General features: G+C 42.5%; 1 protein-coding gene across 2 annotated transcripts in view; it reads left to right on the top strand.

Moving 5' to 3' along the window:
• Positions 1–263: 263 nt before the first annotated feature.
• LOC110543186 (zinc finger protein 560-like) overlaps positions 264–12449 on the top strand; it is a 51451-nt gene continuing 39265 nt past the window's right edge. Inside the window, exons 1-2 of one of the 2 annotated variants that reach the window (XM_060376541.1) lie at positions 264–375; positions 1835–1989. In XM_060376541.1, the coding sequence (XP_060232524.1) occupies positions 1942–1989 (48 nt within the window). In that variant the 5' untranslated portion in view covers positions 264–375; positions 1835–1941. Of the gene's footprint in view, positions 551–1834; positions 1990–12449 lie in introns of both variants that reach the window. The other variant, XM_060376540.1, reaches the window with a different exon arrangement.

The raw sequence follows: 12449 nt of genomic DNA, 5'->3' as shown, positions 1-12449 counted from the left end.
GGATAAAGACGCGGCGCCCGTCTTGGGTTTCTCTATGCGCCCTGGAGGACCAAGTGGCATCTCCACCATCCAGCGTTTATGATGCTGGGAACAGCACACTGGCATTCTGGGATTTGTAGGCGATTCAGGGGCCACGGTCCAGGTAGCAAAGAAGGAGGGACGCAGGCTCGGGACTACGAGCAATCCCAGGATGCATCGCGCCCCCTTGACGCCATTTTTGTAGTTTGCTGATACAATCCCAGTAGTCCTTGCTCTGAAGCCACGTTTGTAGTTCTTAGGCCGCTGGGACTCTGCCGCAATGCATCTTGGGACCGATGAGACTTAAGTGACCAGCAAGAACTCCGAAGTGAGAAACGAATGGATAAAGATATGTCTGTGAGTAGAGGGTTTGTGTGTACAGCCCCGTGGCGGGGGCCAGGGAGATGGTAGGGCGGCCTCTGTGCCTCCGAGCCCGGAAGTCTCTGCTCTCTGCCGTGCGGATCTGGAAGCGAAGCCATAAGGGGCGGGACTTCCGCCAGAGACGCGCTGCTACCCGGAACGGTTTTCCCAGGTCAGCGCTCTTCTTATCCCAAGCAGTTATGAATTCATAGTCCTGCTCACACGTGGGGTGGAGGCGGGGAGGAAGGGGAGTAGGAGGGATTTTGGGGTTCCCCGCTTCCCTCCTCTGTCCACCCCTCACCTTCCATCCATCCGCCTGGAGTCCCCGAGCTGCTGGTGCGGGGGACAGAACCGAAGGCAGGGGGATGGCGGGATGAGAAGACGCACAGTCCTCCACTATCATCAGGCCTGCAAGCTTCCTGGGGGAGATGGGTGCGCCCCACCCAGGAGTGAGGCTGTGCAGGACCTTGTATAGGTTCTTCTGGCGCCCTCTGCTGGCCTGCGGGTGCACGAGCAGGGAAGATCCTATAAATAATTTTTAGGGGGCTGGGGGTTGAGTAGGTAAGGTGCACTGGGCTTGCTTGTTAGGGTGCTGGGGACTCAATGCAGAAGGATCTGGCCACCTTTGGAATGAAGGCATACACACATGGGCAAAGAGAAAAAGAGATGAGGAGGAAGAAGAGGTAAGGAATGAAAGAAAGAAAAAGAGAAAATAAAGGAAGAAAGAAAAAGATACCCAACTAATTGAAATTTGGGTACTATTTGCTGAGTACCCAAGTTTCTGGCGCCCTCTGCTGGCCCGCGGGTGCACGAGCAGGGGGGGCTGAAGGTTGAGTAGGTAAGGTGCACTGGGCTTAGTTGTTAAGGTGCTGGGGACTCAGTACAGAAGGATCTGGCCTAAAGGCATATGCATATGGGCAAAGAGAAAAAGTAAGAGATGGAGGAGGAAGAAGAGGGAAGGAAGGAAGGAGAAAGAGACGGAGAGAGAGAGGGAGGGAGGGAGGGAAGAAGGAAGGAAGGAAGAAAGAAAGATCTGTGTAGATCTGCAGAAAAACAGCCAGCTAATTGAAACTTGGGTACTATTTGCTGTTGATTTGCTGAATTTGAACCAACATACACAGGTAAAAGTGCAGGTATTCTGTAGTCATATAAGAAACTGAAGTTTTTTCACATGGTAAATAAATTATTTTCAACCAGAAGGAAAGTGTAGAACATGGCAAACCAACACATTTTATTTTGAGTCCCTATCAAATAGGAATGACTTGATGAACTTTTTCAGAGGAAGCTTCTCATATTCGAAGACAAGAGCTATCCCTGGCTTAATGAACTTTCTGTCTTCTGCAGCCTCCCAGTACCCAGGAGATTTTTACTTCCATAAATTCTGGATTGACAGGCTTTAATTGCTCACCTCCTGCTTTGCTATGTGAAAATCATGACCCATACCCAATTTCTATAGAGATTAAACCAGAAGAAAATGATGTGGTGACCATTTCTGAGCCCAGCTATTCCATATGGAATGGAGTGTCCCATGCCCTCCATAAAACGCTGTTGAACAAAATTGAAATGGGATCTAAAGCCTACAGAAACATGGACCGGCTTCTTCCATGCCAGGTAAGCCTCACTGGTAAGCAAGGGTAGCATCAGAATCTTATATTATTGGTAAGTAATTCACTGTCATCAAGCCAATAAAACATTTTCACCTTATAGTTGAAAGTACAAAATAAAATGGAAAAAGGTTCTGTCAACATGTATGTGTATATATCTGTATCTTAAATGATTTGGAGACTGCAAGCACTCACTTGAAGACATTTAATTTGAATGTCTTTCAACAAATGCTTTCCTAGTGTGAGATGAAATTCTTAAGATATATGTGTAAATATGTAAAAATATGGCAAGTTCAATAACAAGATTTTCATGGTCTCATGGAATATGTCCAGTGCCGTAAGATATATATATATATACGAGAGGACTGTATCCAAAGCAACCATTTCCCATAAAATAGAATCTATATTTATGGCAAAAAACCATAAAAAGATTCTTTTGTGGACAATAAATAGACTGTCTTAGAGTCACAAAAAAAATTCTGCTCAGTTCCCTCTCTTCATCCACTTCTGCTATCTATTCTGTCTTCTATTCTGGGTGACATTCTGGCACCCTCCTGTGGACCCTTCTTGTTATTTAGCTTCTTTGGGTCTGTGGATTGTAGTACGGTTATCCTGTATTATAGATCTAATATCCGCTCATAAGTGAGTATATACTATGTGTTTCTCTCTGTGTCTGTGCTACCTCACTCAGGATGATTTTTTCTAGTTCAATCCATTGCCTGCAGTTTCCATGATTTCTTATTTTTAATAACTGATGAGTATTCCATTATGTAAGTGTACCAGAAGTACTTTATCCATTCTTCTAGATTTGAGGGACACCTAGGTTGTTTCCAGTTTCTAGCTGTTATGAATAAACAGCTATGAACACAGTAGAACAAATGTCCTTGTTATATAATATAAGGGAACAACTTTTGGATATTATTCCTGGAGTGCTATGGCTGGGTCTGGAGGTAGAACTATTCCCAATTTTCTGCAAATGCACCAGATTGATTTCCAGAGAAGTTGTACAAGTTTGCACTACCATCAGCAGTGGAGGAATGTTCCCTTTTTACCACATCCTCACCAGCATTTTTGTCACTTGAGTTTTTTATCTTAGCCATTCAAGTGGTGTAAGGTGGAATCCTGGAGTCATTTTGATTTCTGTTTGTCTGATGACTAAGGACTTTGATGATTTCCTTTAGTTCTTCTCAACCATTCGAGATTCCTCTGGGGTGAATTCTCAGTTTAGCTCTGAACCCCATTTTTAAATTGGATTAGTTGATTTGTTGGTGTTTAATTTCTTAAGTTCTTTGTATATTTTAGATTTTTAATGCTCTGTCTGATGTAGGGTTGGTGTTGCTATTTTCCCAATCTGTTGGCTGCTGTTTTGTTCTTTTGATAATGTCCTTTGACTTACAGAAGCTTTTCAGTTTCTTGAGATCCCATTTATTAATCGTTGATCTCAGAGCCTGCGCTGATTTGTTCTATTGTCTCCCATGTTACTGAGTTCCAAACTTTTTTCTACCTTGTCTTCTAAATGATTTAGAGTCTCTGGTTTTATGTCAAGGTCTTTGATCCACTTGGACTTGAGTTTCTGCATGGTGATATACAAAGGGGTCAATTTGCATTTTTCTACAGGCAGACATCTAGTTAGACCACAACTATTTGTTGAAGATGCTGTCATTTTTCCATTGTATGGTTTTGTCTTTGTTGAAAGTAAAGTTTTAGTAAGAGTGTGGGTTTATTTCTGTGTCCTTGTTCTAATTGTACAGAATTTGTCTTCTCTCAAGGGTGTTTTTTTGTTCTCTGACTATTATTTTTTACCTTTTTCAGACCCATGAGATTTTGGGTATTTGTGGGCACCCCGTGCACAAACAGCCAATGTGAAGGTCTTTGGGGAAAATCCTAATAAAAAAAAACCTATTGTTTTCCTGTGCATATCTTAAATGATAATATAGGAACCATATGCTGAGATTTGGTTGACCTCACTGTTTGTCCTTGTGAAATATTGAAGACTCTGGAAATCAAAGCAGGGCCAGCATGGCTCCTATTATCATGCTTTGCCATACTTGATTCACTTTAGGACACCATCCTAGGGAATTTACTCTTTTTCATCTTCTCTGGAGAGGTGCACCAGTTTGGGTGACCCCATCAAAAAGGAATTCACCAATTCGATTTTGATAAGTACATTTTCTCAGGAGGAAACAAATAGCTGTTCGGTTATAACCTTCATTTTGGTTTGAGAAGATATTAGGATTGTAAGAAAGGAACTTTGGGACCTAGAAAATCATAGCTACACTGAGAATTTGCTGTGATGAATGAGAGGGGAAAAAAAGCAACAATACCAAGTTACATTGATGCTTCCTGTTGTGTGTTTTGGAAGATGTCACATTATTTAAACATTTTGTATGATGGTGGTGAAAGCCACGCAGTTACTACTTCCAGGATAATAACAGACATTTTCCTGGCTGGTTCAGTGATGTCAAGCACACATCAGGAAGTGTTCATGTTCTTAGAAGTGTTGGAGATGCTTCACTGTCATTTGGAGCTAGCTGGAAGGTAGGGGTACTGATGGTTTTCTGGGTTTAGGCTGAGCACAGTTTGGGAGAATGTGAAGACTGGCAGGAAGAGCTGAGCTGCATGTCTACTTCTGTGGCTGCTGGGAGTGATGCTACTCTCACAAGCACAAGTCTCCCTCTCTGACTCACCTGGACAGTCTACCATGCAGAGTGATTATTGGGTTAAAGACTATAATTTTATTTGAATTCCACTATAACACTGGTCAGTGGGCAGCCTCACTGTGATTGTCTGGTTCATACTGGCCATCTTGGTACATGATGATGGTCATTGTATCAAAGGTTCTTATACTTCGTGATAGGTGCATGTGTTCTGGGTGCTAGCTAGTGAGTTTTTGGCAGTGTAGGCTCTTCAGAAATTATGATTTTGTCAGACATGGGAAAAGAGTAATGCTGTATTTTTTTTTTTTGAGTGTGTGAAAGTGGTGCATGTAGGGGAGAGTCGTTTTAGAAAACCTTCCACATGTTCCTCAGAATATGAATTTTCACCAGAGATGAAATTGAGTAACAGGAATAACATCATCATTTGCTATTTAAACTTCACTAAATATTATGATAGTCTTTTAAGAGGCCATGACTGAAGACATATGCATCCTCAGATATTCCTCAATAAATGGAGATCAGTGGGAATTTGCTCTCATTTGATACCAATCAGGAGCCAGAACCAAATCCCTCTCCAAATTTTTTCTGTATGTGGGCCATTAAAATGAAAACAAAACAAAAATTGTTCAAAACTACTTCAGGACCTGGAACCCTTGTTATTTGAGAAGGAATGAAGTGGTCCTCAAGTGTGTGTGTGTGTGTGTGTGTGTGTGTGTGTGTGTGTTTGTCCATTTACACATCCGGGAATGGTTTGTTTGGTCTTTATCCTTTGTATCAAAGTTGCTGCACCTTGCCCCTTTATGTACCTGGGTGGGTACTCCTGATCACCCTATGTGTTATCACCTGTGGGATCATAACTGCCACAGCACTGCAGAAAACTCAGAAACACAAAACCAGCCCAAAGCACAGCCATGTTTTCCTCCAAGAGTGAAGTAGTGTCATGTACACTTTATGCTTTTTGTGTGTGTGAGCAGAGGAGAGCAACTGAAATTGTTGTGCATGTACAATACAGGTCAATTACTTGTTTGTATTAAAATTTGGAATAAATTCTCTCAAGTTTTTTTTTTTCTAAATTAAGGGAAAACCTGTGTCCTCCATAGCCTGCAGCAACAACTTTTAGAGGTTGAATGCAGGTGCAGGGGCCCAGGTAAATGCCTTAGCATCCCCCTCCCCTCCACTCCCTTGAGCTTAATTCTGGCACAGGGTCCCTCCATGTTTAGGGCAGAATAAGGCCATTATCTTTCAGTGGTTCATCCAACGATGCCACAGGACTAGAGGATGTGGGTACTCAAGACAGTTCTGTCTTTACTAAATTAAAATATATAGTATTAAAATTATCTCATATATAAATCTAGCTATTAGGTGCAGGAGCGCTCTGTCTTCATGGACACGTGCACATCACCAGAGGGAACCAGATGTTCATGCACCACCCTGTTGTCCCTGGGGATCCAACCTGTTGTCCCTGGGGATCCTGGGAAAGAAATAGCGATTCTGTGTCCCTGTCTTTCCTGGACTCGCTTTCTCTTCAGGAACACACTGAGAACCGCCTGCCCCTGCCTCCCCAGTGCTGGGATCCTAGGTGTATGCCACTGCGCCGCCTTTTGTTGTTGATGTTGTTTAATCTTTAAAAATATTTATCAGGGTGAGCGCGTTTCTGCCTTCCCGAGAGAGCAGCGCTGCTTTGACTGGGAGGGCCGCAATTACAAAAAAAAGGGGGGCCGAGACCCCAGGATTCCTTTCCCATAGACGAGGTGGGCGGCCTCTGAGCAGAAGAATGCAAACTGCACATTCTTCCTCTACACAAGCTACTTCCAGCAGCTGGTGTTTACTTCCATTACCAGGGGGCGGGGCGATGACATCACGGAGATGCTCCTAGAAAGGTCTTGATTCCTAAGATGGCAAGGGGCAAAGGGAGGGGACATTTACAGAACCGTGGGACCGGGGGAAAGGATGTGTGCACTGGTTGGTCGGTGACTTCCCAGACCAGGGCCTCTGCAGCAGTGGAAAACAGCTTCAGGGCGACTTCCGGTCCAGGCTACCCTACCAGGGAGGGAAAACAACCCAGGCTGCCTTGTGAAGGCATAAACAATGCCCGCAGCATTCTGGGAATTGTGTTTCTGCGCCTGCACCACGTTATGGCTTGGCCGTAAGCGGAGATGACTACAAACAATCCCAGAAGTGTTTGCTCTGCACCCCGCCATGTTTGTAGTTCTCATTGAGACATGCTTGTAGTTCTCACAGAAGCTTGCTGTGGGCACAATGCATTCTGGGACTGTTTGTAGTTTTCTGACTTTGGTGAGCTCTGTATTGATCAACGAAAGAGGTAAATGGCTCCTGTGCTTTGCAGGTTTGTGTTTACAGTTCAGAAACATGGTGGCCCGGGAGATAGTGGGGAGGCCACCGAGCCAATGTCCTAACTGCTGAGTCATCTTCCCAGCTTTTTGTTTATGTCTCAGGAATGCCTCGGAGTGAATATTCTCAAAGTTTAAAAACCATTGACAATGGAAAATGCATCACCTACCCAATTTCTCATCTGCACTCATTCAATTTAAAGCCGAACAGTACACACCATGAGCATTTAAAAATTCGCATGCATCTATGCGGTGTCCTGTGACAATCCATTGTGTCTGCAGTGCTCCTGTTGTGCAAAATGCATTCTTCGGGAGTCTGAGGACACCTGCACTCATTTGCATAGACCCTTCTGGCCTCATACTCATAATAGAGACCTGCTGCCTGAGCTTTCCTCTTTGCTAGCTCTTCAGTCTTGCCATTTACAGTTCAGGGGAACATCCACTGACACTTGCGAGTAGACATGGACTAGAGAATTTATTAGCAGGGCTATGGGTCCCTGTGAATCAGGATGGCAATTTCACCACTCATACTGAGTTCCAGGGCAACAGAATTTCTTAATCTATAGCCAGATTTGGGATTCACAGTGTGACTGTCTTAAGCTAGTGGTATACAAATAACACCGAATTTAGGCTCATTCTGGCCTTTTCAGTTTGTTTGTATTGAAGGAACTGAGGATGGCAGCGGTGGCTCCATTTTGTTTCTCAGACTCTATCTTAAGTTGACTGACCTTGGAATGATTTGGTCACCACCTTTGGGTTCCAAAAAGGGCCACATGGCCCTCCATCCTGCAGGTTTTGTGGATACCACAAAATGTGTAAATAGATAATTATAACCAGGCCTCCACCCCACATGTTATCATAAATGCCACAGAGTGTGTTAGTGGAGCCTCCTCTTCACCCAGCTGGCTATCATACAGATTGCTATTGAGAGACCAAAAAGATTAAAAATTAGCAGCTATTATTAAGGCCTGAACTATGTGGGTGGAGAAGTCTAGTAATGCCCTGAGGGGAAGGACCGCCTCGCTGCATTCTTTCCCCACCCACTAGAAATACAGTTGCTAGGAAACTGGACCCTCCCCCTAGGGAGGGACACCTGGTCATTAATGGTCTGGGAATCTTCCTATAGCCAATCGATTCAAAATTTAGCATCTTGACCAATAGATGCTTGCCAGGCAGGAATCGCCCCTGCCTTGGGCATGCTGGGAGGGACCAGAATCTATATCACCCAACTAATCTGGGCGTGTCGCGCTCAGCTCCCACCATTTCGGCAGTGGGGCTGTGTAGGCCTAAGCTGCAGCTTGTAATTTACAATAAAAAAGACCCTCATGTGTTTTGCAACAGAGTCGATTCCTGGAGATCTTCTGGGGGCTCTCGAACCGCAAACTGGGTATAACACTATCTGTCGGTTTGGCCAGGGGGCTTGGAACAATTAACCAAAAGGTCAGATTGCTGAACCCCCTACCTAAAACTTATCCTCTGTAACTCTAAGGCTAGGAATCCCCTGCTTGCCGTTTTTTCCCTTTAAAAACTGTGCCTCCCTGAGATTAAGGGCCTCACTCTCTAACCTGCTATGTTGGGGAAGATTGGTGGCCAGAGATTTAGCTTGAATAAAGATCCTCGTGTAATTTTCAATGGACTGGACTCCTAGTGGTCTTTTGGCATTTCTCAAATCAGGCACATCATACCTACCTTGTCCTCATAAAAAACTGGGTGCTCTCCCACCCTTTACAGATAGGGGTGCATCTTTGGTCACTCAGATGGGTAACTATCTAGGAAAGAAATAGTCTGAGATAATCATCATTCTGGAAAATTTTGGTAAAGTCTGCCTCTGTAGCAAGAAGTAGGTGAGGTCTGCCCCCACAGCTAGCAAAGAAGTCATTAACAAATTCCACTCCCAGCCTTTTGGATTGAATGCAGGTATTTGATCTAATGCACTGAGAAGAGGCCTCTGCATGTTTAACATTCCTGGTTTCCCTAGTGATCTGTGGGTACAAGGACCTTTGTGGTTCAACATCCTGTTGTTCACTGAAGAGTGGAATTTTCCTGAAAGTAGGATAATTAGCATCAAACAAGGATGAGCTCCCTAATTGCTTTTCCAATACAATGTGTTCAGTCCTGAAACCATATATAAACAATCAACAGAAAGGGACTCAGCAAGTTTTATTCAAATATTTGAGCACACTTATTCACCCATACTTAGCTTGGAAGAAATAGCCTGGGAAGAATAAGGAATAGAGAGAGGACAAGAAATGGGTAAAGCAATGTAATATATTTTAATTAAATATATTTTAAATTAGAACATGGCTATAGAGATAGTCTAGCAGTTAAGAACAATGGATATTGGTACAGAAGATAGAGGTTCCATCTCCAGAAACCACATGGTAGCTAGCCATTTGCTCTAATTCCAGTCAATGTCATCTGCCATCTTCTGGCTTCTGTTGTTACTGAACATAGACACACACAGAAAAACACCCATGTATATAAAATAAAAATAAAACTTAAAATTGTAGTAATCTCTACAGAGATATCACAGCATTGAGACAGACAGCAGCCAGGGCTAGTTAAAAATGAACTCTTTCTATTCCTGTATGAAAGTAGCTGCAGCATTCCTCTGAACCAGCCATCTCACAGGCAAAAACAGGCTCATTGTGAGGTTAGACTAGCTCAGCAAAGCTGTTCCTCTAAGAATAGTGTCCATGGTGCTGATAGGTGACTTCCTTGATATTTTCTGAATCTGTATTCTCTGGATTTGTATGTGTGAGAAAATGGCCTTGATACTTCTATCTGTGAAATCATACAACATGATTGACAGGTAGCACTGGCCACATGCAAACGATTTCTAGTGTCCCTTATTTTCATCTAAGACCTTGTGGTACAAGATGAACATTCCAGAGGCATTTCTGTCCACTTTTATAATTTACATATGTTTCTGCATGACTTTGAGCTAAGATGCATTTAAATATATCTCCTTATACACTACCACCATGTTAAGAAAAAGGATTTAACTTAGCATGCTTTAACATAGGCAAACCTATAATTGAACTTTTCCAGATTCCCAAAGTAAAACATCAAAGCTTCCTTTGATGAAGAAAATCATGCTTTGGAAAAGACTCCCATGTTCTCCTTTCCTGCCACAGGGGAAAAAAAAAATCTGTTTTCACTGTTGTGATGGCTATTCTAGGCAGCCAAATTGACTATATGTATGGAATTAACTAAAACCCAAATTGTTGGGAAGTGGAAAAACTCTTCAATCACGATCTAGATTTTTGATGTGATAAAACCCACCTTTAATCTCATCCACAGTCTCTGATGGTAACATACATACATACACACACACACACACACAATACATACATATAATTTTGGAGATGGTAGCTCTTTTTCTTTGTCTGCTGGCCCTACCTCTGGCTAGCAAGCTCATTAAAAAAAAAAAAAAAAAACTGGCATTAAAGCTTATTTCTTAAGAATTATGGTATATACTGAAGACCATCTGAAACATCGAGCTACATTGGCTGAACCATTACTGTATTTTTGGTTTTTAAGCAAAATCCAAAATATTGGATATCACCAATAAAGATGCTGGAATCAGATGCCTGGGTGAAAACTTACTATCTCAGGGAGGCAGAGAAAGCACCCAGCCTACCTTCCTACTCAGCCAAAGGCTCAGAAAACAAAACAAAAACTACTTCACCTTCCATGCTTTTTTTAAAATCCTCTCAAACTGAATGTCCCTACATTCCACTTCATGTGAATCTCTCCCAACTGGTTGCTTGCTTAGCCTCTTGACCTATGGTTGAGTTAATCCAAGCCTGTTTTGTGGATTAAAGGTATATGCTTACACTAAACCACACCACAACTAGAGACAGATTTTTCCAGGATACCATCTCAGGGTTCACAGTATAACTAAATAATCCTGCAACATGGGTTCTTCAACTTTCCATTGGTAGACAGGCATTATTGGACCAGTTGGAACACTGCCTGTGAGCCATTCTAAAAAACCCACTGTCTACATATGTACATGCATTCCATTTGTTCTGTTTAGCTAGAGAATCTTTACTAATACATATGTTTTGTTTTGTTTACCTTTCCATTTGGGAAGCTATGGCTGCTAAAAACACTGCTCCACAAAGTTTTTCATTTGTTAACTGTTTTTCTCTCAGGGTGTTCACAGGTACCAGGTGAAACATAGGTGCAGTTATCTGAGCCCAGTATGAAACCACAAAACACAAATCTTGTTTCTTGAAATTTCTCTGATAGGGAAGGTCCTCCTCAGGTCTCATCAGGAGTGGCTTTAATGTCTTCCTCTATGGCCTGCTCCTCATTTAGGAGGAGGTGATCAAAGAGATAGCCACTGATTCATGTCAGAGACAGTCCCTGTTCCCATTAATCTGGATCCCACATGGATACTGAGCTACCATGGGCTACATCTGTGCAGAAGTTCTAGGTTATCTCCGTGCATGGTCCTTGGTTGGAGACTCAGTCTCAGAAAAGACAGATGGAGTGGGGCATGGATGGAAATGAGGGAAAAATGAGACTGGGAGGGATTGAGTGATGGGGCTACAGCTGGAATACAAAGTGAATAAACTTAATATAAAAAATTTAAAAATATTCATAACATTAAGAAATGAAATGTATAAGGAACACACAGTCCCAACCAAAATTCTGTTATCAGATTTTATACTTTTTGCCAAGCGTGCATTTTGCATTTATTACAAAACACAATTCATATTTTTCTCTGAGAAGACTATATAACTCTCTGATAGTCATTTATAAAATCTAATAAATTCCTTTGTGGTACTTGTAAATCACTATAAACTAGATATTCCACCAAAGATGAATATGATTTAGCACAACTTATGAAGCCTGCAATCATTTTGTCAGAATTGTTTGATTGTACTGAATATGTTCTCTAGACATGTTAATCATCTCACAGGAATGGGGTTCTTGGAGTATGTGATTCCTACCTTTTATATTTTATAGTTAAAAGCTTTAGCAGTAATATACATATATACATATATATATATAATATACATATATACACATATGTACGTGTGTATATATGTATATTACTGCCAAAGCTTTTAAACACCATGGCAATTTAATAGAGAAGTCACCTTGATTTGTATTTTGTTCTTTAATTATAAAATGTATGAATAATTTAAAAAGTTCTCCTTACCTGTTAATTATTCTAGGACCCCTTCCATTTGTGGGACAGATGGGCAACTCCACTGCACTTTAGTAATGGGCTGTGGAAGCCTGATCCACCAGGAGGAAGAAGCAGAGCTGTGGGGGAGCTCAGGAATGCCCTGAGATCTTGAGTTGGGGAGCCTAGGGTCCCCTTCCACAGAGGAGAGCAGCAGATGGCCGAGCGGCCAGGGTAGGAGGGCTGGGCGGTCCCGAGGCTGGATGTGCAGGCAGACTTGTAGGCAATGGGAGGACAGGCACTAGTGCTGCTGCAA

Source organism: Meriones unguiculatus (assembly GCF_030254825.1).
Source record: "Meriones unguiculatus strain TT.TT164.6M chromosome 13 unlocalized genomic scaffold, Bangor_MerUng_6.1 Chr13_unordered_Scaffold_45, whole genome shotgun sequence".
In the NCBI taxonomy this organism is placed as follows: Eukaryota; Metazoa; Chordata; class Mammalia; order Rodentia; family Muridae; genus Meriones; species Meriones unguiculatus.
The sequence above is the reverse complement of the archived record's forward strand: the minus strand, read 5'-3'. Positions and strand labels throughout refer to the sequence as shown.